We start from the raw sequence: 26849 nt of genomic DNA, 5'->3' as shown, positions 1-26849 counted from the left end.
AGGAAAAAAGGCATGTTCTTAACTCAAGTTACTGCACTTGGGCTACAATCCTAGTGACAAAGCAGACTGTAGTTCCACACTTTTTAGCAGGTTGAGTTAAAGATTATGGAACTCTTGAGGTCCCCGCTCATGTCATGGTGGGGTGAACAGCAATTTCCTCACCCACCTTCCTGGTTAGAAAGCACCAGGCAGGACACCATCCCTTCCAAACCCAACAACCTTTATTAGAAAAATCATGTCATAAAACCCCTGCAATGACAATAGATTTCATCCTCTTCCAGAGTAAGTTCTACCCACTGAGGCATTTGCTGATGTTGATTTATGTGCTGCATTCTCTGTTTGCACAGGCCTCCACCTAGTCAGAGTCACCAGAGGGGCCTCTGGAAGCTGAGGAGGCCCAGCAGTGAGCAGAGAAATAAAAGGGGTTTTGCTGGCAGAGTGGATACAGCTGTGAAGCTCCTGGCTTTAATGCATTCATCGTATTTTAGAAAATCAACTTCCCTGATAGCACAGATATGATCAGTCTGGCAGCTCTCGTCACACTCTGTGAGGTCATACTTGACTGAGTTAAACTGATAGTACTGCTGTAAGTAGTGCTTGTCCTTTGAGATCTTCTCCAGCACCATGTGCATGGAGCATGCTGACCCGTTAGGCACCTGGAAGGCTTCAGTCAGCCGATACTCTCTCTCCCAGCTTGGGGCCACCAGGTTAGCATGGGTTAGGTTTAAATAGTAAGTCACTACATCCTGCAACAAGAAAGAGGAGACCAAGAGGAGTGTTAGGGCAAAGAGCACAGAAACAACACTGGGAATGACCAATTCAGCCAGGGCTGTGATGGGGCTGGGCTTCAGCAGTGTCTGGCAGGCTCTGGCCAATTCCAGCAGGGCAGTTCTGGATGGATGTTGGCTCTGCTTGGGGGCCCGGCCATCATGCTGGGGGCTTTATCCTGCCAAGTAACAGGCCGTGTACAAAGGGCTGTTAAGGGGGCCCAGGGTTAAAGGCATCTCAGACCTGAGTATCCTGCAGGGGCAGCTTTAAAAGAGTTTAACTAAAACTGGATTTGTGCCCCCACTTTGCATCTTTATGCTGGATGGAGAAGGGCCGGCAGGGCGCTTGGGGTGTTTGTTTTTACCACAGAAATCTCAAGCTTGTGGCGTTTGCAGGGGGTGTGGGGGAGGGTGCAGGGTTACTGTAAGCAGGAGCCCTTCCTGGAGGAGATGGGGGCAGAATCTTTACTCAGGCTGCCTTTTGCCAAACTGTTCATTGCTCAGGAAAGTTACCAGGTGTTCACAAAATCAAAGCGAAAGCAGAGCTTTAAACAGTCTGGTTAAAACCCCTGCTGCTCTGTCTCCCAGCATTCACTCTCTGGGCTCCTGTGATCTCTCCTTTACTAGTTCTCCAGCCTTCCAGAGAGTCTTCCAGGACAAATAAATGTTGCATTTCTAACGGACCAAACAGAGGAGTTTATAAAAATTATACTTTGGGGCCTTCTTTATTCACTGTAAAGAAGCAAAGAAGGGCACCAGCACATTTTCCCCTTTTCAGGTAGATAATTGAGTCAGGGCCCCCAGTTACAACACAGCTATTCCCTCATCCAGTTACAGTACGGTCCCGTTCATAGTGTAGATCAGACCTAAACCATATTTTGTATGGGAGCTAGAGTCTTGCATGTGAGCTCTAGTCAACTGTGATCTTATTCCCCAAATGGAAGTGTTGGAACACCCACTGCTTGGGATATTTAAACCCGGACTGGGTGAGGGCCTGCAGAATAAACTGGGAGGAGCAATCCTGCACTGCCCCGGGGGGCTCTGATCCCAGCAGCTGGCTAAGGCCCACATCACCCTCCCAAGCTCCCTGGAACTTACTGCCATTGTCCTACTGAAATCAAACCTTCACGTGCACTGTGACACTGGAATATTTTGCCCCTGCCTCTCTCCCTTTCGCCTTAGATTAACTCTGGCTCTGATTTGTTAAAACAACTTGGAGGTATTGAGTGAGCAGCCCCTGGGCTGTTGCAGTCGTGCCCCAAGGTCCCAGATCATGCAGTGTGGGGGTGTCTCCCACCTTCACTTGAAGGGTGCCTCGGTCATAGTCAAAGACCCGGATCCCAGGGTTGTTGGCGCCGTTGTGCACTCCGGGTAGCGTTGTTTTCCAGGGAGTCACTCCTGGGGCTAAGAACATGGTGTTGATTGGGGAACCTGAATGGAAAGGCAAAACAAAGCATGTTTGAGTGAAAGCCTGGCATTTGTCAGACCCAGTCCAGCTACAACCCCTGTGCTTGTGTTGGTGTCACTAGGCATAAATCTAGGTAACTCGGGAGGATGGAAGACCACAAGTGTCGATGAAGTCTTCTTGCTCTAGGCCTATGTGAACCAAAGTACCTCCATGTTAAGCGCTTCTGTTAGCCTTACTAAACTTTTGTAACCTCCTGTGCTATGTGCTGACTGCTAGCAGCTGCAAGGCCGGTTAGCACTAGATGAAGCCAATATTAGATAAAACAGGCAGAAAGCAAATGCTGTAATCAAGGTTATATGCATGAGAAAGTAACCCACACAGTGGGAAAGTACAGAAAGAGAAAAACCAAGGGGGTATAAATGCTGGGACCCCGCCTGCGTGCGGGTGTGCAGGATTTGAGATGGCTATTTCTCCCTTGCTCCTTATTTGAGCTCAAATAAACCTGTGTTTGCTTCTCCACCCTGGTGTGTTTATTGGTGCGATGCACACCGGGCAACGAACCCCGCTGTTGCCCCCCCCCTCGGGCACTCTGTGCCGGCAACACTTGTATTGGTAACTAGTCTGTGACGCTGCTGCCTGATCCACTTACCTCAACCATGTGTCAGTGGTGGTTGTGAATCCACTCCTTATGCTACCTAATGACATCTACAGTGCATGAGCAACAGCCAACACCTGGGCTGACAGCAGGATTGAACTGGGGCCCTCCCCAGCTAAAAGCAAAACTCTCTACAATCGGAGCTAAAGAATCAGGCTCTGCAGCTAGGGACTGCAACAGATTCACATCCTCTGTGGCCAGGGCTGGATTAACGCAGGGGCCCCCACAAAAATAAATCCATCATTATATACAATTCAGTGGTCACCAATCTGTCGATTGCGATCTCCGGACTGCTAAAAGTCCAGTGCAGCAGGGCTCAGGAAGACTGCCTGCCATAGCCCCACGTTGCTCCCGGAAGCAGCCGGCTGCTGGCACATGTCTGCGGCCCCTGGCAAGGGGGTGGGGGGAAGGAGGCTCCTCGTGCTGCCCCCGCCCCCGGCAACGTCCCCAGCTAATGGGAGCTGCAGGGATAGTGCTTGCGGGCACAGACAGCGCATGGAGACCCGCTGCCTCCCCCTCCCCAAGGGGCGCACAGGGACGTGCCACCAGCCAGTCGCTTCCAGGAGTGGCATGGGGCCTCAGCAGGCAGCCTGCCTGAGCCCTGCTATGTCGCTGGCTGGGAGCCGCCTGTGGTAAGTGCCTCCCAGCCGGAAACTGCACCTCGCACCCGCTCCTGCACCCCAACCCCCTGTCCCAGGTCAGGCTCCCCTCCTGCACCAAACTCCCTCCCAGAGCCTGCACCCTTAACCCTCTCCCGCACCTGGACACTCTGCCTGAGCCTGGAGCACCCTCCTGCACCCATGACATGCAGCCGACCAAGTGGGGATTCACCCACGACAGCTCATGCTCCAAAACGTCTGTTAGTCGATAAGGTGCCACAAGACTCTTTGCTGCTCCTGCACCCAAACTCCCTCCCAGAAATAAACGAATATAACAGCTGTTCTAAGGGAAGAAATAGACTATGTTGAATTCTACATGTTTTAAGACTGAAATGTAACCACAGAACAGCCTCGTGTTAATTAAAAGGCAAGTTCAGTACAGCGTTAATAGCCTCAATGCCATAGTTGTGATCATTTTGTTTTAAATTAGGAAAAAGACGTCTATACGGGGGCCCCAGGCCCACAAGAGAGTGAATCCAGCCCGTCTGCGGCACCCGCCAGAGACTGACCAGTGAGTTACGCAGGCTGGAAAGATCTGTGCTGCTACCCCACAGTGCCTCAGCAGGTGGGGACAGAGTGCCTGGAGGACAGTCGTCAGCTTGAGGTGGGGCAGTGCACTCTGGGATGTCCTACTGCACAGTGCTGGGAGGCATGAGGACTCGCCAAACTGTAACATAGGCATGCTTACAGGTCTTGCTACATCATGGTGAAAAGGTTTTCAGCAAAGGGTCCCCTGATTTGGTACTGAAAAGAGTCTATGTGCTAGAACAGACTGGACCAAACCACCTTCCATGCAATTTCAGAAAGTGTGATGCAGAACATTTGGACTAATTTCAATAGCATTTGGGGAACGATCACTGAGAACCACATTCAGTAATGGGATGTTCTCCTAGAGTGGACAGGGCTGTGCATGAACAGCATGGACCAAGCCAAGGAATGGTACCTCCATTGCTGTAAAACATCCGGAAGCTGTCAGTGTGATGGTGCCCAAAGAACTGGGCAGCTATCACTCCATGGTGTTTCTGCACGATCTCTGTGTATCGTTCGTTAAAGTGCTTCCGAAACCAGGGTTTGCTCCGCTTTTTCTCAAAGAAGCCAGGTGGGATGTGCCCCACAATGTAGACCTAGAACAGAAAAGAGCCCGGCTGAGTACAGACTAAGTGCATGCTTCCAAGCAGAGGAGAGGCTCTCCGGGGTGTATAGACTGAGGAGGAGCTCAGCGGCAGAAGGGGCTTACAGGAGGGACTTTCCAGGGTGGGCGAAGTCAAGAAAGAAACAGTTTTACCATTTCTTCTGCTTTTGACGCATTAGTCAGCACATCTTCCAGCCACTGGAACTGCCCACCAGGGTCCTCCAAGCCAGCTGTCTGATGATTGCTATCATAGTACAGATTGGTGTTGAGGACAATCATTTGTCCTTTGGTATTGGGACCAAGCAGCTTCTCGCTGTAGAAAGCACCTGCAAAACACAACCAGCAGGAGAAGGACCTGACGGTACAACGCTTGCTGGCTTTTGTGCCCCAAATTCCCCTCCTATTTCTACCTCAGGTTCAGCTTCACGGTGATAGCTGTGATGGGGGCCCTAGTCTGGGCAAGGTGCCAGGGGCTGCCAGCACATTGAACACCATGTGCTGTGGACCTGATCTGAGCATGGTTAGTGTATGGTGGTTAGAAGACCAGAGGCTTCCTAGAGTCCTGCCTGCATCAGTGCTCCTAAAGCTGCTTCCAGCCATGCAGCTGAAGTGCTGGTCATGCAATGATGGGAAATGTTTTGTAAAGAAGCTCAAAGTGGCCCAGCCCACTGCTCTCCTGCATGTCTGGGAGTTTGTAAATGCATCCTTTGTTCCTGTTCAAGGAGGACAAGCTCATCTGGAGTATAATTATTTCAGGGCAGCCTGTGACTCTAGTGTAACCAACACTTCCACCCATGGCTGCTTATGTCAGCCCAGGATAAAGGAGGCCCTGAGTGGTGATCTGCGCAAGTGAGTCCAGGAGCTGGAGAGCCAGAGAGAACCACGGGCTCTGTCTGAGTCCAACAGCCTCAGACCATCATATTCATTACAGCATAGTCCTACATCTTCTGCACTATAAGGGACACTCCTGGGCCACCCTTCTAGTGCAACTGTGAGAAAGCAAGAGAGATTGAGGCACAAGGAACCGTCTTTCCTTTTCTCATGTGTAAGTGAATTCAGAGCTGGTGAGTGGCACCAGGTTGGCAGCCTATTGCTAAGGCCCTTCCTCTAACTGCAGATATGCCCCAAACTGCCCTATCTGTAGAAGGCAGCACTGCATGGGCAGCATGTCACTGGGGATTCCTCCGCCCTCTTCCCCCAGCAGTGCAGACAGAAGGAGCTAGCTGTGCCGGAATTACGGGCATGCCTGCTTTGACTGTTGAGATGGAGGCGTTGCTGAGCCATGAGCGCCAGAGTTCAGCTGTTGCGCTGTAGATCCTGTGTGTCTTGGCTGGGAACTGGTTCTTGGGATGGAAGTCATGATTGCCCATCGCAGGATAGACTTTAGTGTCTGGAGAAAATCAAGAGAAAACGTGAAGGAACATGTGGCCTGTTTTGGTGCTGGAGTGCAAGAGAGTTAAGGGAGAGGACAAAATGACTCAGGGCAAGGCCGGCTCCCGGGGTTTTGCCGCCCCAAGCAGCCAAAAAAAAAAAAGCCGCGATCGCGATCTGCGGCAATTCAGCGGGAGGTCCTTCGCTCCAAGCAGGAGTGAGGGACCCTGCGCCGAATTGCCGCCGAATCCCTGAAAGTGCCGCCCCACTCCCAAGTTGCCGCTCCAAGCACCTGCTTGATAAGCTGGTGCCTGGAGCCGGCCCTGACTCAGGGGCAGGGCAAGAGGCTATGGGACCCATCAATGCTAGGTCACCCCTTTGCAGGGCAGAAATGGCTGAATGATATTCCCATCCAATAGGGTGGTCTCAGCCCAGTGGCTGGGGAACAAAAACGCTAATAGGCCTCTTATGAGCAGCCTGAGGCCAGGACTGGATCGGGTTTGGAGTGAATTCCCCTCTCGTGCCTGGAGGCAGCTACATTGGGGAAAACTGTGGTCTTCTGAACTGCTGCAGCTCTACCAAAATACCTGTAGCAAACCTAGGAAGGAATTGTGCAGGTCAGTCCTTGGGGAGGAGCTGTTATGGGGGAGCACTTGGGGAACTCCTTAAAGTCAGCACCTTGGGAGCCATTTATAGTGAGTGTCAGAGTGAGCACAAAGGGGACAGGGAGTGCTTAGGGTGGGCACTCGGGGGGGAGGGGCTGTAGGGTGAGCCCCTGGCGAGGAGCTGTTCAGGGTGGGCACTCGGGGGGGGCTGTAGGGTGAGCCCCTGGCGAGGAGCTGTTCAGGGTGGGCACTCGGGGGGGGAGGGGCTGTAGGGTGAGCCCCTGGCGAGGAGCTGTTCAGGGTGGGCACTCGGGGGAGGGGCTGTAGGGTGAGCCCCTGGCGAGCTGTTCAGGGTGGGCACTCGGGGGGGGGCTGTAGGGTGAGCCCCTGGCGAGGAGCTGTTCAGGGTGGGCACTCGGGGGGGCTGTAGGGTGAGCCCCTGGCGAGGAGCTGTTCAGGGTGGGCACTCGGGGGGGGGTGTAGGGTGAGCCCCTGGCGAGGAGCTGTTCAGGGTGGGCACTCAGGGGGGGCTGTAGGGTGAGCCCCTGGCAAGGAGATGTTCAGGGTGGGCACTCGGGGTGTGTGTGTAGGGTGCGCCCCCGGCGAGGAGCTGTTCAGAGTGGGCACCTGTGGGCAAATGGAAGCTGTCAATTTCCAGAGCCGCAGCCTGGCACCGTTTGCAGACAGCGGAGTCAGTTGTGGGAGATGCTGACTGACTCCTCGCTGTCCGTGTCTGACCCCTGCAGGAGCACTGGAGAGACAACGCTCATTCAGGAGTGGGCCTTTTGCACTAGGTTTCTCGAATGGGCAGTGGGCAGCTGTGGCCCTGCCTAGGAATGACCCACGTTTGGTTTTCCCTAGACACAGTTCAATTAGGGCCCTGATGTACTTTGCTGGGGCATTCCAGTGGTAGGCCAGCATCTCTCCACTGATCTGGTGGGTCCGGCCCTAGTGCTGGGGTAATTCCTTCGCCCCATTGCTGAGCTGATCAAGCAGGAGAGGAGGTTTCCAATGATTTTTTCCACCATTAATTATTCAAAGGCTGCTGCTTTTCCAAACTTCCCTCTTGCAGTGTGTTGCCCATTCAAGAGTGAAGCTAATCAGCGACCATAAGGTCCCATGCATAGAGTTTATAAACCATAGGAAGCGGGACAAATATGCCTTCATATCCCCCCATCTACTAGATTCCTTGACCCCTAAGATGGCTGCCCCTTCTCTAGATCTGCCATCTCTAGCTGGCTGAGCTGGTCTTTCCTGCCAGTGGGATGCTGGGTCAGATATTCTCTGCACTGCCACCTTCTTGGTTTGTCAGCTCAGGTAAATCGTACCTGGAAACACCTGTTTTATCAGAGCAGTCAAATTGGCAATTATTTCCAGCACTACTTCTTCTCCAAGTTTCTCGTTGGGGACATGAGGGGTATCGTCACTGGAAAACAGCACAAACATCACATGCAGCGAGCAGTCTGAAAGGGAAGAGTCTGTATGCAGTGTTGTGGTAACTGTATTGGTCCCAGGATATTAGAGAGACAAGATGGGTGCGTATAAAAGATATTTCCTCACCCACCGTGTCTCCAGGAAGCGCCTGCACACATAAAAGAAAAGGCAGCATGTAGGTAACTTACGCCTAGCATGTGGGTGTGATGTCAGGTGAACATTTGGGGAACTGTTCAGGGCAAGAATCTGTTCCATTTTGTTCAGCTTTTTCTTTCTACATTAGAAATCTGGGTCTGGCTGTACTCTGTTGTTTCTGGGAGATGCCATAAGGTTACGAGTTACACATACCAAGAGAGTGAACCCTGATTAACTGAGGGGAAATAAAGCTCTTTGTTTCTGTTTGTTTGTAACTCACCTGCCTGACTGAACAGCTGGAGAAAAGCCCATTTGTTAGAGATACAAACTCCAACCTCTTTAATCAAGGGCTCCCAACCCTGCTCTCTGGGTGCTTCAAGAAGGACCTCCGGCAGAACCCGCAGAGCAGACTTGACATTCCTCATAAGTCAAACAGCCCCTTTTCGAACCAAACCTTCCAGACTCTTCTTTAGTGTCATACCAAGGGGCACAAAGCTGTTTGCAAAACCCTTCTTCTGGTGCCTTTGACAATGCACAGCTTTGTGCTCCAATGGCTGTGCTAACAGGAGAGTGAGTGCAGCCTAAGGGCTGTCAATCATGGTGCCCACTGTGTGACCGCTGTGGATCTGCATGTGTGCAGAAGGGACTCCTGGCCTGAGGTGCATGGGTCTGGTTATGATTTGTGTGGGGTACTAGTCTCACTCCGCCAGCAACAGGTTCCTGAGGTGTTAATCTGTTTACCTAACAATAACTCCTTTGTGCTCTGTATTGATTGGTCAATTGTTAATACATATACTGTGTACGTTACCAGTTCTCTGGAGTTCTCTGGCCAGGAGATACCTGCTAGCCAGGCTGCCCCACTGTGACTCTGCCTGACCAACACGGCTCCAGTGTGTGCGGTTTCACTTCTATAATAAAGGCGATTGTTTAAATACCTACTGCAGGCTCCAGAATTAGTTATCTCGAACCAGAGCAAAGCACTGAGCACTCTTGTTTGAGAAGACGTGTCCAACAGATGACAGCAACACATGCCTTACTCCTAGGTAGTTGAAATGCCCCGAATTATACACAAGGGAGAACTTGGGAAAGGCTGGCCATATTTAGCAGCTTCTTCATTAGTGAGGACAGCAACTTCTGCTTCTTAATCTTTGTCTCCCCTATATTGTGCATGCAGCTGCTGCAGCAACTTGGGAGCAAGGCCACATATCTCCTTTGTCTTGTGATGCTGCTGCCCTTGCTCCCCAACTCAGCACAGACCTCACGTTGCAAGCACGTCCAAATCCCAAGTGGATACTGTAGCAGGACCCTGGAATCTGAATAGCCTCCAAATACAGTTCTGAGGTTCACTCTTCCCTAACCATTGTCCCAGCCCAGCCTGTACCTTCTACCAACACTGCTGGGAGCTCTGGACTACTGAGGCATGCTGCAGGAATGGCCATTCTACAAATAATTAGGAGAAATAAACAGATAAGCAGTGTCTTTTTCTTAAAGCCCCAGCTCCTGGAGATTCTCACATAATCGCAGGACTCCATTTTCAGTTCTTTAACACAGAAATTTCTAGCTTTCATGGCTATGGACCCCTCAGTGAGGGATTGCATATAACTCCCTCCCCACACTTTATCATCTTTTACATCTCATGATTTTAAATCCAGTCTCATGATTTAAATGGGGTTGACTCATAATGCCACTGTGCAAGACATCTGGGATTCTGTGTGCAACTCTGGTCATCCACTCTCAAGAAAGTACAGGTTTAAGAACCTGGAAGAGGAGCAGAGAAGGGCTACAAGGACAATCAGGCAAATGGAGAGCCTGAGTTACAACGAGACTAGAAGAGCTTAGCTTGTTTAACGTAGCAAAATGAAGGCTGAAAGGCATCTGACTGCTCTCTATAAATACATCAGGGGTAAATGCCAGGGAGGGAGAAGGGTCCAGATCCTAAAAGGTATTTAGGTGACTAACATCCACTGCAAGTTAGATGTTTAAATGCTTTGAGGATTTGGTCCAAGAGCTATTTGAGCTAGAAGACAATGTTGGTACAACAACAAATGGGTACAAATTGGCCATGAAATTGGCTCTGTGGATGAGGGGAAAGCAGTGGACTTGACTTTAGCAAAGCTTTTGATACGGAATCCCACAGTATTCTTGCCAGCAAATTAAAGAAGTATGGGCTGGATGAATAAACTATAAGGTGGATAGAAAGCTGGCTAGATCATCGGGCTCAACGGGTAGTGATCAATGGCTCCATGTCTAGTTGGCAGCCAGTATTAAGCAGAGTGCACCAAGGGTTGGTCCAGGGGCCGGTTTTGTTCAATATTTTCATTAATGATCTGGAGGATGGCATGGATTGCACTCTCAGCAAGTTTGCAGATGACACTAAACTGGGAGGAGTGGTAGATACGCTGGAGGGTAGGGATAGGATACAGAGGGACCTAGACAAATTAGAGGATTGGACCAAAAGAAATCTGATGAGGTTCAACAAGGACAATTGCAGAGTCCTGCACTTAGGATGGAAGAATCCCACGCACTGCTACAGACTAGCGACCGAATGGCTAGGCAGCAGTTCTGCAGAAAAGGACCTAGGGGTTACAGTGGACGAGAAGCTGGATTTGAGTCAACAGTGTACCCTTGCAGAACTACTAACTGTGTATGTATTTGACATTGGTGAGGCCTCATCTGGAGTACTGTGTCCAGTTTTGGGCCCCACACTACAAGAAGGATGTGGAAAAATTGGAAAGAGTCCAGCGGAGGGCAACAAAAATGATTAGGGGGCTGGAGCACATGACTTCTGAGGAGAGGCTGAGGGAACTGGGATTGTTTAGTCTGCAGAAGAGAAGAATGAGGGGGGATTTGATAGCTGCTTTCAACTACCTGAAAGGGGGTTCCAAAGAGGATGGAACTAGACTGTTCTCAGTGGTAGCAGATGACAGAATAAGGAGTAATGGTCTCAAGTTGCAGTGGGGGAGGTTTAGGTTGGATATTAGGAAAAACTTTTTCACTAGGAGAGTGGTGAAGCACTGGAATGGGTTACCTAGGGAGGTGGTGGAATCTCCTTCCTTAGAGGTTTTTAAGCTCAGGCTTGACAAAGCCCTGGCTGGGGTGATTTAGTTGGGAATTGGTCCTGCTTTGAGCAGGGGGTTGGACTAGATGACCTCCTGAGGTCCCTTCCAACCGTGATATTCTATGATTCTATGAATAAATTTAGGCTGGAAATAGGAAGAAGGTTTCTAAACATTAGAGGAATGAGGCTCTGGACTGGCCTCCCAATAGGAGCAATGGGGGCAAGAAACCTTACTGGTTTGAAGATGAAGCTTGATAAGTTTATGAACAGGATGATATGATGATAGAAGTTGACTGGATCTGATGACCCGGGAGGTCCCTTCCTGTCCTGTGTTCCTATAATTTGGGAGCTCTTGGGATTTGTAATAGTGGATCAGCTCCACTGTAACTGAGTGGGGGCTCTCTCTGCAGCCACACATTTGCTAATATCAGAGTAGCAGCTGTTACACTAAGGTGCTCATGTGCATTGTGAGTAGAATTCAAAGTGTTTCTGCATGTGACATCTAATCACAACATTCATGGGGCTTATCGTGTGATCATGCCCTATGTTTCACTGCTATGCATGGATGGACTCCTTACCCAGTCCAAAGGATGAAGTCCGGATCAGGCAGGATCGCCTTCATGGCATAAATGGAGGAGTTTATGAGAATCCAAGGAGAATCACACATGTAATTTCCCCATGTGCCTGCATCGTACACTGGCTTGGAGCCAGCAGACGGACACACCTGGAGAGGGTCGGTTGCCACTCTGTATTCTGGGTCCAAATGGAGGTCTGTAATATGCCAAAAGTGACCTGCCAAAGACAGAACAAACACCACAGTGCAGTGCAATCAAACACCTGTGCCAGCTGGGAAGCCATGGGGTCAGAGAGCATTATACAGCTATACTTCTACTTCTTATTCCTACACCAGCATCATACGGGAAGTTTACTGACATAATTATCAAGCCCGCAGTAGAGGCTCAGTGGGGAGGGCACTGGCCTGGGAGTTGCAATTCCCTCCTCTGCCACAGACTTTCTGTGTGACCTGGGGTAAGTCACGTAGTCTCTCCAAGCCTCAGTTCCCATCTGTAACAAGGGGATAATAGAAATGCCTTGTGTCCCGGGGGTAAATACAGTACAGAGCGTTAGGTGTTCAGATACTGCACTGATGGGGGCCAGGTATGTACCACAGACAGACAGGATAATACTATACAGCATGGTCCAAATAAACACACACTGCTGGGCAGTGCAATTCAAACTAAGCACTCGGTGTGCACAGCTGCAGAGACCGAGAGTCAGTTAGAGCGAACAACACAATGTCACTGCAGTGAGTGGACAATCCCTGACCTAGGTAATCCCCACCAGAACGTTAAACATGCCTTGTGTCTTCAATAAACTCAGTAGTGCTGCATCATGAGAGGGTTGAGGGCTTCTACTTCCACCATAAGACCCCATAGTACAGTCAGGCAAATGATAAACAGAATTATTATCAGTGTGACTTTCCAAAAGCAGCCCCCAGCACGCAGCCTAGTAGAACCCCTTGCCAAGCTAGAGAGCAGCACGTGGATTCTGGGCAGCTAAATCTCAGCTAGGGTCAGAGTCAGGGGTGAGCTGGAGCCCGTTCGCACCGGTTCCCACGAACCGGTTGTTAAATTTAGAAGCAGTTTTAGGACCACTTGTTAACTGGCTTCCCTGCGAGGGAAGCTTTGATGGGCTCTGGCTGGGAAGCCTGTAATTCCTGCTCCCGGCCGCCAGGGGGTGCTGCGCTGCGCTACGGGAGCCATGTGAGCTGCCTCCTGGCCCTGTTGCTGCTGCGGCTGCTCCTCGGACCTCTGGCCCTGGGGCTCCTGCTGCTGCCTGGTGGGTCCCCGGCTGCCTCCTGCTGCTCCCAGCCCCGCCCCCCCCGTGTGAGTGTCTGCGCCCCTCCCCCGCCTTCCCTGCCCGCAGACAGCCCCTGCTGCACCCCGTGCTGCACCCCGTGCTGCACCCCCTGCCCGCAGCCGCCCCCCATTGCACCCCCTGCCTGCACCCCCCGCCACAGCCACCCCCTGCCTGCAGCCGCCCCCCATTGCACCCCCTGCCTGCACCCCCCACCACAGCCACCCCCTGCCTGCAGCCACCCCCCCATTGCACCCCCTGCCTGCAGCCACCCCCCCATTGCACCCACTGCCTGGAGCAACCCCCCCTTCCACCCACAGCCCGCAGCCAGCCCCTGCCACAGCCCCTGCTGCACCCCGTGCTGCACCCCCTGCCCGCAGCCGCCCCCCATTGCACCCCCTGCCTGCACCCCCCCGCCACAGCCACCCCCTGCCTGCAGCCACCCCCCCATTGCACACCCTGCCTGCAGCCACCCCCCATTGCACCCCCCTGCCCGCAGCCACCCTCCATTGCACCCCCTGCCCGCAGCCAGCCTGTCTGCATCCTCGGCTCCTGCTGCACCCCCTGCCTGCAGCCACCCCCGCATTGCACACCCTGCCTGCAGCCACCCCCCATTGCACCCCCCGCCGCAGCCGCCCCCTGCCACAGCCCCTGCCACCCTCCTGCCCTCCCTGCCACAGCCCCTGCCACCCCTCCGCCCCCTGCCCGCACCCCTGCCCACAGCCCGTGCTGCACCCCGTGCTGTACCCCCTGCCTGCAGCCACCCCCCATTGCACCCCCTGCCTGCAGCCAGCCTGTCTGCACCCCCCTGCTCCTGCTGCACCCCCTGCCCGCAGCCCCTGCCACAGCCCCTGCTACACCCCGTGCTGCACCCCCTGCCCGCAGCCAGCCTGTCTGCACCCCCCTGCTCCTGCTGCACCCCCTGCTTGCAGCCACCCACAGCCACCCCCTGCCCCTGCTGCACCCCCTGCCCGCAGCCACCCCCTGCCACAACCCCTGCTGCACCCCCTGCCCACAGCCACCCCCTGCCACTGCCCATGCTGCACCCCCTGCCCGCAGCCGCCCACAGCCACCCCCTGCCACAGCCACCTGCAGCCCACAGCAGCCCTCAGCCACAGCCCGTGCCCACAGCCAGCCCCTGCCCGCAGCCACCCCCTGCCACAGCCACCCCCGCCCGCAGCCCCTGCCTGCAGCCCTCAGCCACAGCCCCTGCCCACAGCCAGACCATCTTCACCTCCTGCCTGCAGCTGCCCCCTGCCCGCAGCCAGCCCCTGCCACAGCCCCTGCTGCACCCCGTGCTGCACCCCCTGCCCACAGCCAACCTTGTCTGCACCCTCTGCTCCTGCTGCACCCCCTGCCTGCAGCCAGCCTGTCTGCACCCGCTGCCCCTGCTGCACCCCCTGCCTGCAGCCACCCACAGCCACCCCCTGCCCCTGCTGCACCCCCTGCCCGCAGCCAGCCCCTGCCACAGCCCCCATTGCACCCCCTGCCCGCAGCCACCCCATGCCCACAGCAGCCAGCCCCTGCCACACCCCCCGCCGCAGCCAGCCCCTGTCACCCTGCCCCCAGCCCCCTGTCTGCACCCCCTGCCCTGCCACCCCCCATTGCACCCCCTGCCCACAGCCCCTGCCTGCAGCCCCTGCCATCCCTCCTGCCCCAGCCACCCCCCTGCCCCAGCCACAGCCCCCTGCCACCCCTCCTGTCCCCTGCCACCCCCTGCCACAGCCCCTGCCACCGCACAGCCTCTGTGCCCTGACACAGCCCCTGCCAGCCTCCTGCCGCCCCTGCCACCCCCCTGCCCACAGCCCATGCCCCACCCCCTGCCCCCCCCCTGCCCCCGCCCCTGCCATCCCTCCTGCCCCCTGCCACTCCCCTGCCCACAGGCCATGCCTCAGCCCCTGCCACCGCCTCTGGCCACAGCCCCTGCCACCCCCCTGCCCCAGCCCCTGCCACCCCTCCTGCCCCCTGCCACTCCCCTGCCCACAGCCCCTGCCACAGCCCCTGCCACCGCCTCTGGCCACAGCCCCTGCCACCCTCCTTACCCCCTGCCACAGTCCCTGCCTGCAGCCAGCCCCTGCCCACAGCCCCTGCCACCCCCCGACCCCTGCCACAGCCCTTTCCCCACCACAGCCTGTCTGCGCCACCTGCCCACAGCCAGCCCCTGTTGCAGCCAGCCCATGTCACACTCCCTGCCTCCAGCTAGCCCTGCCCCACGCCCCTGTCTGCAGCCAGCCCCGTGTCCACTGGTGCCCTGCAGTTCTCAGGGCAGTAACCCTGCACACCTGCTTCAATGAGGGGGGCAGGGAGCAGCTGAGACCCACACATGTGCACACCCTAGGGTGAGCAGACAGCAAGTGTGACAAATCGGGACGGGGTGAGAGGTAATAGGAGCCCATATAAGAAAAAGACCCAAAAATTGAGACTGTCCCTATCAAATTGGGACATCTGGTCACCCTAGCACACCCCAAGGGAGTGGCGGGGACCCACACATGTGAAACGGAGCTCATTTCTAGTTCAGCCCCATCTTTGTAAAAAAGCACTTTAGGTAGGGTTAACATACATCTGTATTTTCCTGGACATGTCAGGCTTTTAGGTTCTTAAATCGCTGTCTGGGTGGTAAATTTTAAAAATTCCTCCCGGGAAAATACAGACGTATGGTAACCCTGTTGGTACAAAAAATCCATACTGTGGCACATCCCTTAAATCAGAACTTTTTATAGGGAACCGGTTGTTAAGATTTTAGCAGCTCATCACTGGTCAGAGTCAAAACAAGGAGCCTCCCTGAACTGAGCAATCTGGAAGAGGGAGAGATGGGGGTTGTTCCCCAGGACAGAAAAGCTGCCCTGTGTTCATCTCCCTATTGTTGCTTGGTATTTGCAGGAGGGGAACGTGGCAGAGGCTTTGCTGAATGGTGCTGTGTTGGTGGAACAAGGCCTCTGTAAGTGGAAGACCCAGTGAGGATTTTGGGTTTTCTTAACTGCAGCCTCCCATGCAGTGCCTTAGCCTTTTCTTCTTGGGCAGTGCACCCCTGGTGAACTCCAGCATTTGAAGGAGCCTCCTGCAGACGGAGCTCAGGTGCTGTTAGTCACCACTGCTCTGTGCAGGTGACATGGCCACCCTGGCAGTGCAACAGTGGGAGATCTCTAAACATGCTGGTATAGACACTGTCAGGCTGGCTATTCCTGCACAGGGCTTGGACTGGCAGGGTTTCTGCTGGTTCCTTCCCCTGGAGAGGCTGTCCTGGGTTCTGCGAGGATGAGTGAACTGTTTCTTTAAAATCTGCAGCAAGACAAGGGTAAGGAAGTTTTCAGGTAGTAGCTGCATGCTGAAGCAGGAACAGACAGATGCCAGGCAACTGCAGGGAGATGACTGTTGTCCTTATGCTAATCAAGTTCCTTGTTCGGTGTTGGAAGAAAGTGACTCCTTCTGCAATTCTTTACTGTGTTCTCTGCACGTGGGGGTTCTGGGGAAGCCAGCACTCTCTGAGCTGAAGCTCTTTGCCCCACAATATTTTTTGACCCCCACAGCCACACAGGGCCGTCCTTAGGATTTATGGTGCCCTAGGCGAGATTATTAAACTGGTGCCCCTGTGCCTGATCTGCTCTTAGCAACACAAATATAAGCATACAGTATTGGAAAACTTGCCACATTCACGTTATTAAAACCAGTTTAACTTAATTAAGCACACTGTAATGCTGATGCACTAGCACTAAAGAAGTAGCCCTATAGAAAAAATTCTGATTTGACAGAATGATACAAATAATATAATTTTTGTAATTTGTCAAAATTTTATTGGAAATGTATATGAAGAGGTATTGAAACAAAGATTTATTTTTAATTAAAAGGAATCTTTCTGGCTTTTTTGGCTGCAAAATCAGTTTAATAAGCTGGTTTTCCAAACAGTGGGAAAATATAACCCTAGTTTTACTGCTAGGTAAAGCACAAAGTGACCAAAATGAAGTCAGCACAGAATCATCTCATCTAGATTAAGGTAGCACAAAAATGTTACAGAAGTCCTATTGTGCCTTATTTTTGTTTGGAAAGACATTGGCAATAGCAGCACATTCACATGATAAAATACATGATAAATCACTGTCTCTAAAGTTCCATCAAAAACTGACATTTTCACAGCTCTAGCATGATCTGCTGTACAGATGCTTCACAAGGAAGTGTCCGTGGCCTTTTTAACTCATATTAACTATGTATTTACTTTATGAAAGTTGGAGAAAACACTGTGAAAATGTAAAACATTGGCTGCCCAACTTCTGGGCTGGCAAAAGCTATACTGACACACAGGAAAAAAAAAAAAGCAGGAGAATCTTAGTACAACATATGGTCAGTCTATACCAGGGGTCGGCAACCTTTCAGAAGTGGTGTGCCAAGTTCACTGTAATTTAAGGTTTCTCTTGCCAGTAATACATTTTAATGTTTGTAGAAGGTCTCTCTCTATGTCTATATTATATAAATAAACTATTGTTATTATCTGAGGTCCTGCTCAGGCCACTGCCAACTGAATAAATGAAACCCCAGACTGGCAGCGGGCTGAGCGGGACTGGTGACTGGAACCCTAGACAAGGATCCCAGGCCCTGCTCAGCCCGCTGCTGGTCTGGGGTTCTGACCACCAACTCCTGCCACCAGGATCCCGGCTGCCAACCCCCCTCAACTGCTACCAGCCTGGGATTCTGCTCACCCAGGCTGGCAGGAGGCAGAGTGGGGCCAGCGGCTGGGCTCCTGACTGGCAAGGGGCCGGCAGCCAGAACCCCGGAGTAGCAGTAGGCTGAGTGCTGCCGGCACCCCAGACTGGCAGCAGACTGAACCACTCAACCCCCCAGCCCGCTGCCGGCTGAGTGAATGGAACCCCAGGCTGACAGCAGGTTGAGTGGTTCAGCTGGCCTGCTCAGCCCTCTGCCAGTCTGGGGTTCCTTGGGGGTCCCCAGGCCAGCAGCAGGTGCTGAGTGGGGCCGGCGGCTGGTATCCCAGCTGACAATAGGGCAGCAGCTGGAACCCCAGAGCAGTGATGGGCTGAGCCGCCCATCAAAAATCAGCTCACCTGCCACCTTTGGCATGTGTGCTGTAGGTTGCCGACCCCTGCTTTTATACACTAGTAAGGAGATGAGCATATTACAGTTGTTGGAGGGCTCTTATCAGGAGTAACAGGCTGTAGGAAAGTCAGTCAAACATTTTTTGTTTCTATGATGAAACCTGGCCCACTCCCTGCCGCAAACCAAACCTGTCACTAATAATTGTCAACAATTTAATTTTCTGTTTTTGGCTAAGATATTAATTTTAAAAAAAATATTGAAATTGGATTCAGGATTGTTAGCAAGAATTTTTGGCAAACAAAGTTGTTAAATGACAATCTAAATGGCAACACAGTACTGCTTTCATGCTTGGCTCACCCCCCAGCCTGCTGGTCCAACAGCTGCAGTAGACCCCAAAATCCACCTCTTGGGGTGCAGAGTGGCAACAGCAGCAGCAAACCCTCAGGTCCAATCACACGCCAATGGGCACCACCACCAGCCTTACAGACCATGGTGAAGTTAGCACAGCATCTGATCTCAGGGACAGGTCACCCATGGAGCCACAGCAGCTCATCCTGCCCTGTGCAGCTCCCCCGGGATGAGATGGATCACTGGCAGCTGCCAGCCCGGGGGAGAGGCGCTCCCCAGCTAGGGTGACCAGATCCAGATTGTCCTGATTTTATAGGGCCAGTCCCGATATTTGGGGCTTTGTCTTATATAGGCACCAATTACCCCCACCTAGAGTGACCAGACAGCAAGTGTGAAAAATCAGGACGGGGTGGGGGGTAAAAGGAGCCTATATAAAAAAAAGACCCCAAAATTGGGACTGGCCCTATAAAATAGGGATATCTGCTCACCCTACCCCAACCCCCGGCCAGATTTTTCACAACACAGGCGAACCCCAGCCCACCCCGGTGAGACAATCAAATCCTGGCAGAGGAAGTGAGTTACTTTCACTTTCATTCCTCCAGCAGGCAGGCAGCCTCCCCCCCACCTACCCCCCAGCACCTCACCCAACCAGCCCTGACGGAGGGGAGGGAGGAGAGAGAGAGGGATGCTCCTGGGGAGGAGGGAGAAAGGAGGGGGTGCTCCATGGGGCAGGGGGGGAGAAGAATGGATGTTATGGGGGACAAGGATACTGGTTCCAGACCCGCAGAGCCTGCCTCACCTCACCTCAGCCAGGGAGAAAGAGTCACACTCACAGGTGAGCTCCTTCCCAGAGACCCCAGCAGCCAATCCCCTCCCTCAGACTGTGCTGCATTCGGCTCTCTCTAGGACCCAGCAGCCTGCTCTTACATGCTCCACTGCTTCCCGTCTGTCTCGGCTCCGGGCAGAGTGGTGCCCCCAGACCTAGTGGTGCCCTAGGCGGCTGCCTATTCTGCCTATGCCTAAGGACGGCCCTGCAGCCACACACCCACCTCCTGCTGCCAGAACCCCATCCCCCAGTGGAATCCACAAATAAGCAGCTGCAGTTTAGTGGAGTGGGAGAATGGAGGAGCAGGCCATAGAGTCAGCCCTTTCTATGGGCTCCCTTCTGGTTTTTGCTCCTCTTGGTTGTAGCAGTGAAGCAGAGCCCCTGCCCTCCATTTACAAAACGTTAGCCCAGCCTGGCTGTCTGCTGAGTAGCATTTCAGGGGAAGAGTTTAGTTCTGACTTGATCTTCTCCCTGTGGGGAACCATTTCCCTGACTCCCTGAGCTCCTGCAGTAACTGAGCCCTTGTCTACTCTGTGCACGCACACAAACACCATTCCTAATGGAGACTCTCAGAACAGTATCTGGAAAGGAACTAGCTCTGGTTGAAGTCATATTGCAGATGGCAAGTGAGTTCTGGGCTCCATCAGCTACAGGTGAGCTCTTGACTGACGCCTGCCTCTATACAGAAAGGATGGGCTCCACCTAAACGGTAAGGTGGATAGAAAACTGGCTAGATGGTCGGGCTCAACGGGTAGTGATCAATGGTTCCATGTCTAGTTGGCAGCCGGTATCAAGTGGAGTGCCCCAAGGATCGGTGCTGGGGCCGGTTTTATTCAATATCTTCATTAACGATCTGGAGGATGGTGTGGACTGCACCCTTAGCAAGTTTGCAGATGACACTAAACTGGGAGGAGTGGTAGATACGCTGGAGGGTAGGGCTAGGATACAGAGGGACCTAGACAAATTAGAGGATTGGGCCAAAAGAAATATGATGAAGTTCAACAAGGACAAGTGCAGAGTCCTGCACTTAGGACGGAAGAATCCCATGTACTGCTACAGACTAGGGACCGAATGGCTGGGCAGCAGTTCTGCAGAAAAGGACCTAGGGGTTACGGTGGATGAAAAGCTGAATATGAGTCAACAGTGTGCCCTTGTTGCCAAGAAGGCTAATGGCATTTTGGGTTGTATAAGTAGGGGCATTTCCAGCAGATCGAGGGATGTGATCATTCCCCTCTACTCAGCACTGGTGAGGCCTCATTTGGAGTACTGTGTCCAGTTTTGGGCCCCACACTACAAGAAGGATGTGGATAAATTGGAGAGAGTCCAGCGGAGGGCAACAAAAATGATTAGGGGGCTGGAGCACATGACTTATGAGGAGAGGCTGAGGGAACTGGGATTGTTTAGTCTGCAGAAGAGAAGAATGAGGGGGGATTTGATAGCTGCTTTCAACTACCTGAAAGGGGGTTCCAAAGAGGATGGATCTAGACTGTTCTCAGTGGTAGAAGATGACAGAACAAGGAGTAATGGTCTCAAGTTGCAGAGGGGGAGGTTTAGGCTGGATATTAGGAAAAACTTTTTCACTAGTAGGGTGGTGAAGAACTGGAATGGGTTACCTAGGGAGGTAGTGGAATCTCCTTCCTTAGAGGTTTTTAAGGTCAGGCTTGACAAAGCCCTGGCTGGGATGATTTAGTTGGGTTTGGTCCTGCTTTGAGCAGGGGGTTGGACTAGATGACCTCCTGAGGTCCCTTCCAACCCTGAGATTCTATGCTTCTATGCTTAAACCAAAACCGAACCAGACTGGTGGCATGTAAAAATGAACATAGAGATGTTTTTAAATTAAGGGCTGGGGTAAAGCCAGCGAGTATGGAGAAGCACATGGTTCAGACAGAGACATCCCTTAGGGGAGGATTTATTAAAGGGGATTCTTTATATCGTAGTAAAGAGAGCATAGAAGTTGACAATGTACAGGTAGGAACTGAAGAGAAAAAGTTAAACATGAAAAAAGTCCCATTGCTACATCACAACTTCAGACTGACCAATTTTATAAGTGCTCGTCTACAAATACAATAAGTTTAAATACTATGATGGGCGCACTTGAGTGCCTGGCATTAAATGAGGATATTGATATAATAGGCATCACAGAAACTTTGGTGGAATGCTGATAATCAATGAGACACAGTAATACCAGGGTACAAAATATATAGGAATAACAGAGTAAGTCATGCTGGTGAGGGAGTGGCACTATATGTGAAAGAAAGCACACAATCAAATACAGTATAGTCAAAATCTTAGATGAATCAGTAGAGCCACTGGATAAAGGAGCACTCAGGGAAGACTAGACCGTTGTGGCTGAAGCTAAATGAATTCTTTGCATTGGTCTTCCCTGCAGAGAGTCTGGGGGAGAATCCCGACACCTAAGCCATCCTTTTTAGGTGGCAAATCTGAGGAACTGTTGTAGATTGAGGTGTCAATAGAAGAGGTTTGGGTACAAACTGATAAACAGTAATAAATCACCAGGACCAGATATATTCACCCAAGGGTTCTGAAGGATCTCAGCTATAAAATTGCAGAATTGCAGAACTGTGTATGTAACTTATCACTTAAATCAGCCTCTGGAGACTGGAGAATAGCTAATTAAGGCTGATTTTTAAAAAAGGCTCCAGAAGCAATCCTGGCAATTACAGGCCAGGATACCTAACTTCAGTACTAGGTAGATTGGTTGAAATTATCATAATGAACAGAATGATCAGACATATAGATGAACCTGATTTGTTGGTGAAGAGTGAACATGACTTCTGTAAAGGAAATCATGCCTCACCAATGTATTAGAATTCTTTGAACTGATCAGCAAACGGGGATAAGGGTGATCCAGTGGATATTGTGTATTTGGATTTTCAAAAAGCCTTTGATGAAGTCCCCCACCAAAGGCTCTTAGGCAAAGTAAGGAGTCATGGGATAAGAGGGAAGGCCATATCATGGATCATAACTGGTTACAAACAAAGCAGAACGAAACAGTAGGAATAAATGGTCGGTTTTCATAGCAGAGAGAGGTAAATAGCAGGGTTCCCCAGTGATCTGTACTGGAACCAGTGCTGTTCAACATGTTCATAAATGATCTGGGAAAAGGGGTAAACAGTGAGGTGGCAAAGTTTGCAGATGATACAAAATTACTCAAAATTGTTAAATCCAAAGCAGACTGTGAAGATTTATGAAGAGATCTCACAAAAGTGGGAGACCGGGCAAGGAAATGGCAGATTAAATTCAGTGTTGATAAATGCAAAGTAGTAATGACAATGGAAAACATAATCCCAGTTATACATACAAAATGATGGGGCCTAAATTAGCTGTAACCACTCAAGAAAGAGATCTTAGAGTCATCATGGATAGTTCTCTGAAAACATCTGCTCAATAGTCAAATAAAGCTAACAGAAAGTGAGGAACCATTAGGAAAGGGATAGAAAATAAGACAGAAAATATCATAATGCCACTATATAAATCAGTGGTATGCCCTCATCTTGAATACTGCATGCAGTTCTGGTCACCCCATCTCAAAAAAGATATATTAGAATTGGAAAAGATACAGAGAAAGGCAACAAATATCATAAGGGTATGTAACAGCTTCCATATGAGAAGAGATTAAAAAGACTGGGACTGTCCAACTGGGAAAAGAGAGGACAGAGGGGGGATATGATTGAGGTCTATAAAATCATGACTGGTGTGGAGAAAGTGAATAAGGAAGCGTTATTTATCCCTTCACATTACATAACGTAGGAGATGACCCACTGATCACCCAGTGAAATTAATAGGCAGCAGGTTTAAAAGAAACAAAAGGAAGTACTTCTTCACATCAACCTGGGAAACTTGTTGCCAAGGGATGTTGCGAAGGCCAAAAGTATAACTGGGTTCTAAAAAGAATGAGAGAACTTCATGAAGGATAAGTCCATCGATATCTATTATCCAAGATGATCAGGGACACAGCCCCATGCTGTGGGTGTCCCTAAGCGACTGATTGCCAGATGCTGGGAGTGGACGCCAGGGAATGGATCACTCGATAAATTGCCCTGTTCCGTTCACTGTCTCTGAAGCATCTGGCACTGGCCACTGTTGGAAGACAGGATACTGAGCTACATGGACCATTGGTCGGACCCAGTTATGGCCATTCTTAGGAGATTCCAACGTCCCAGCAGCAGCAGAGTCCCCACAGTTCTGGTGTGCAGTATTGCCAGGATGGCTGACAGGCTGGAGCAGGACTGATTGAGACATGGTACACTGTTGGCAGCACATCCATCACCCAGCAGGTTACGGCCTGTGGTTTGGTGCTCCTCCTTTCCCTAAAGGTTCCCCAGTTCCTAATAAACCTAAACTCCTCCTCTAAACTCCATCGTCTCACCCATACACTGAGATCTTGCAGTGCTGCCTGTCTAACTGCCCCTGTGAGTGGAACTGGAAGCATTTCGGAGCACAGGTGGGTGTTCATCCCCCCCGGCCCCAGCCCCACCCCAACTCCCCCCCCTCCCTGCCCCATTGGATCCCTCTCCAAATCCCCGCTCTGGCCCGCCTCTTCCCCAAGTGTGCCACGTTCCTCCTCCTCCCGCCTCTCTCCCAGGCTTGCCATGTGAAACAGCTGGGAAGGAGGGGGGAGAAGCAGGACACGGCAGTTCCCTGTGGGTGCGCCAGCCCTGGAGCACCCATGGAGTCGGCACCTATGTTTCAGAGAATACCACTAGGGAAGTCCTGGACTTCAATCTCTTTCCTAGCATCCTAAATTTGGCCTCCAGGACCTTTCTCCTACCTTTCCCTATGTCGCTGGTACCTACATGTTGTGACTACTGGCTCCTCCCCAGCACTGCACATAAGTCTATCTAGATGTCTCAAGAATCTGCAAGCTGTGCATCCAGCAGGGAATTCACCATGCGGTTCTCCAGGTCATCACAAACCCAACTATCTATGTATCAGAGGGGGAGCTGTGTTAGTCTGGATCTGTAAAAGCAGCAAAGAATCCTGTGGCACCTTATAGACTAACAGACGTTTTGCAGCATGAGCTTTTGTGGGTGAATACCCACTTCATCAACTATCTATATTTCTAATAACTGACTCCTCCACTACTATTACCTCTTCCTATTGTCTCTTCCTAATAAATGGGGTCCCCTCTCCAGAGGGGTATCCTCAGTGTAAGAGGACACCAGGACATGATCTGGAAAGAGGCTGCCCTCAGTGGCTGCCCTGGCTGCTTAGGGTAAATTTCTGGCCTGTCTCACTCAGATTTGCTGGGCGGGGCAGATGACCCCCCAGTCAGTGAACCTGTGCAGCAGCAGAGCAGGATACAAGTGGAGTGCTTCTCAAGCCCTAGAAGCCGGCCCTGGCTGAGAAACCTGGCCATGTGCCATGGACTTGTGTCCGGGATCCATGCATGATGCAAGATGCAAGTTGCGGGGAAGGGCACTCTGCTCCTCACTGGAGCTGCCATGCTGAATGTGCAGCTGGAATGGGTCAGGGATCCTTGACTCAACTGCAACCATATAGCTTCCACCCCTCCTCCCCGCTCCCGGGGGCCTCACACTTGGAAGGGCAGAATTTTAGTACCAGGTGCATTGCCTCCTTTAAAGCTTCAACTATGAGGTGCATTTAATACAGCTATAGAATTACTAGCCACAAACAAGCACTCTCATCAGTGAGGTCACACCAATTCAAAGCAGTCCCATAACCACAGACAGCTATATACCTGGCCAGCCCTTCCCCCTTCTCTATACTTGAATTGCACATTCCTCAGGGCAGAGTGCGTGTCTGTTATCGGCTGGAGCCGACATATGGTGCCTAAACCCAACACAATTAAAGGAACACTGTTAGCTTGCAGTCTAATTAATGAATTAGGTTGTTCCAGGCCTCTCCCCCAGCCCTAAGGACCCTGTCAATGGTTTGGTTTTTTTAACAATCTTTTTTACAATCCCGTTTTCCAGTTTTTTTAATATCATTCTCTCCCCTATTGCCCAGTGAAAAACACACACGCGCACACACACAGAACCAGCCCCCTTAGCCACCAGCCCTACTGTGCTGCCAAATAAACCACATGAACAAACTGGACAGAGAAGGCCTTTGCCCTCTAATCTCTCTGTCACTTTGGGGGTAACCTGGGGGTTGCTGGGATAGTCGGGTACAAGTACAGAAGGATGCCTTTTCTTAAGTTCGACATGTTTTTCCAGTAACAGGCAGGGCTGAGCTCTCTGCCATCCTGCGTAACCCAATGCTTTCTGCCTGTGCCTCAAGGCAGGGGAGGTCTCAACACAATCTTATGTCAGTGGCCAGACGGAAATAAACTTCATGAATGCCAGGAGAGCCAGCCATGCACTGCCCCAGAAGTCATGGGTTTGTTTGTATCTTGCAGCTTGTTTAAAGAGATGTGAGCAAGCCAAGTTTAGTTTAGAAATCAAGTTATGGCAAACCTCCCCTTGGAAGAAGGAGCGCTTTCCCTACTTCTAGAGTAATCAGGCAGCCACAGAAAGCTCAAGGAGTCTGTTACCTTGGACGGTGGCAACGGTAGCAATTCTGCTGTGGATTAGAAGCAGCAGGAATCTCCAGGAATCCATCTGGAACAGGGAGTTCTGACAGCTGCTGCTGCTGCTTCTGACTAATTACCCACTTCGCTGTAGAGAAGAGAACCAATCCCAGGACGTTGTCACCTCACCTGACTCCGTGGCAATGTGTCAACACCTCCAGCTTGCCTCAAGAAAGATAGTCTCAGCCAATGGGGTCAATTGTAATCAAGTCTGGGCAATGCTGCTGCTGGGAGTCCATGCAGGGAGAGGGGGGCTGTTTGTTCATTTTTCACTGAATGCTCACTTTGCTCTATTTCCTTCAGGCCCTAGCACCCATGCAGGGACAGAGGAGTAGTGGCTTGCACCACCCCCACTCTACAGCTTCTGGGGGGCAATTCAATTCCTGGCACAGGCAAGGGTGAACTACAGGACCCTCTGAGCTGGTGGCATTCTCCAGGGAGGCATCCCGGCCTCTTTTGGCTGCTTAAGTCAGCAAAAAGGAGGCACAGTGCAGGGGTGAATTCCCCTCTTGGGGTCTGAATATTTAGATATCTCAAATACCTACCTTCAGTGCAGATTTCAGGTGGCCTGTTTGCTCACCTCCTAGCCAGGCTCAGGATGCTTAGCTCTTCTCCTCCCTCACAAACCACTCCCCTCCCACCTCATCAATTCTCTTGCTGTCCTCAGAATTTGTTCTACTTTCTTGGTACCTTTCTGGGGGCAGGTGCCTGGAACAGCATGCAGAGTTCAGGATTTTGTTGCTCCAGTCCTTCACAGAAAGGACATATCACCTCTGTTGTCAGACACCACCGGTATGGTGCTCTGCTCTGTACAATGTTGATAACAGTCGGCTGCGTGTGTGTGTTCCCTCTGTGTGCTGGCCCGGCTCTGCAGATCGCTGACACAGCAAACCCTGAGAGAACCCTCAATGACTCAGACTCCGTAAGGTACAAAGGCACCCGGCCAGGTTTATTGTCAAACGAAGCACAGTAATAGTTTCCCACAGACTCTACAGGAC

At 51.7% G+C, this 26849-nt stretch overlaps 1 protein-coding gene across 2 annotated transcripts; it reads right to left on the bottom strand.

Moving 5' to 3' along the window:
* Positions 1–259: 259 nt before the first annotated feature.
* Positions 260–25935, bottom strand: SMPDL3B (sphingomyelin phosphodiesterase acid like 3B). 2 transcript variants are annotated; one of them, XM_044997928.1, is made up of 8 exons: positions 25816–25935; positions 11803–12016; positions 7926–8023; positions 5868–6011; positions 4775–4947; positions 4433–4613; positions 2065–2198; positions 260–746 (listed from the first exon to the last, which is right to left on the bottom strand). In XM_044997928.1, the coding sequence occupies exons 1-8, from the start codon at positions 25880–25882 to the stop codon at positions 366–368; spliced, it is 1392 nt and encodes a 463-aa protein (XP_044853863.1). In that variant the 5' UTR covers positions 25883–25935; the 3' UTR covers positions 260–365. The 2 variants fall into 2 exon arrangements, with proteins under 2 accessions (XP_044853863.1, XP_044853864.1); XM_044997929.1 differs by lacking the exon at positions 25816–25935 and having other exon boundaries at positions 7926–8060; positions 11803–11905.
* Positions 25936–26849: the final 914 nt, after the last annotated feature.

This window comes from Mauremys mutica, chromosome 23, assembly GCF_020497125.1.
Source record: "Mauremys mutica isolate MM-2020 ecotype Southern chromosome 23, ASM2049712v1, whole genome shotgun sequence".
In the NCBI taxonomy this organism is placed as follows: domain Eukaryota; kingdom Metazoa; phylum Chordata; order Testudines; family Geoemydidae; genus Mauremys; species Mauremys mutica.
Note: the sequence above shows the minus strand (reverse complement) of the source record. Positions and strands in the feature narration are given on the sequence as shown.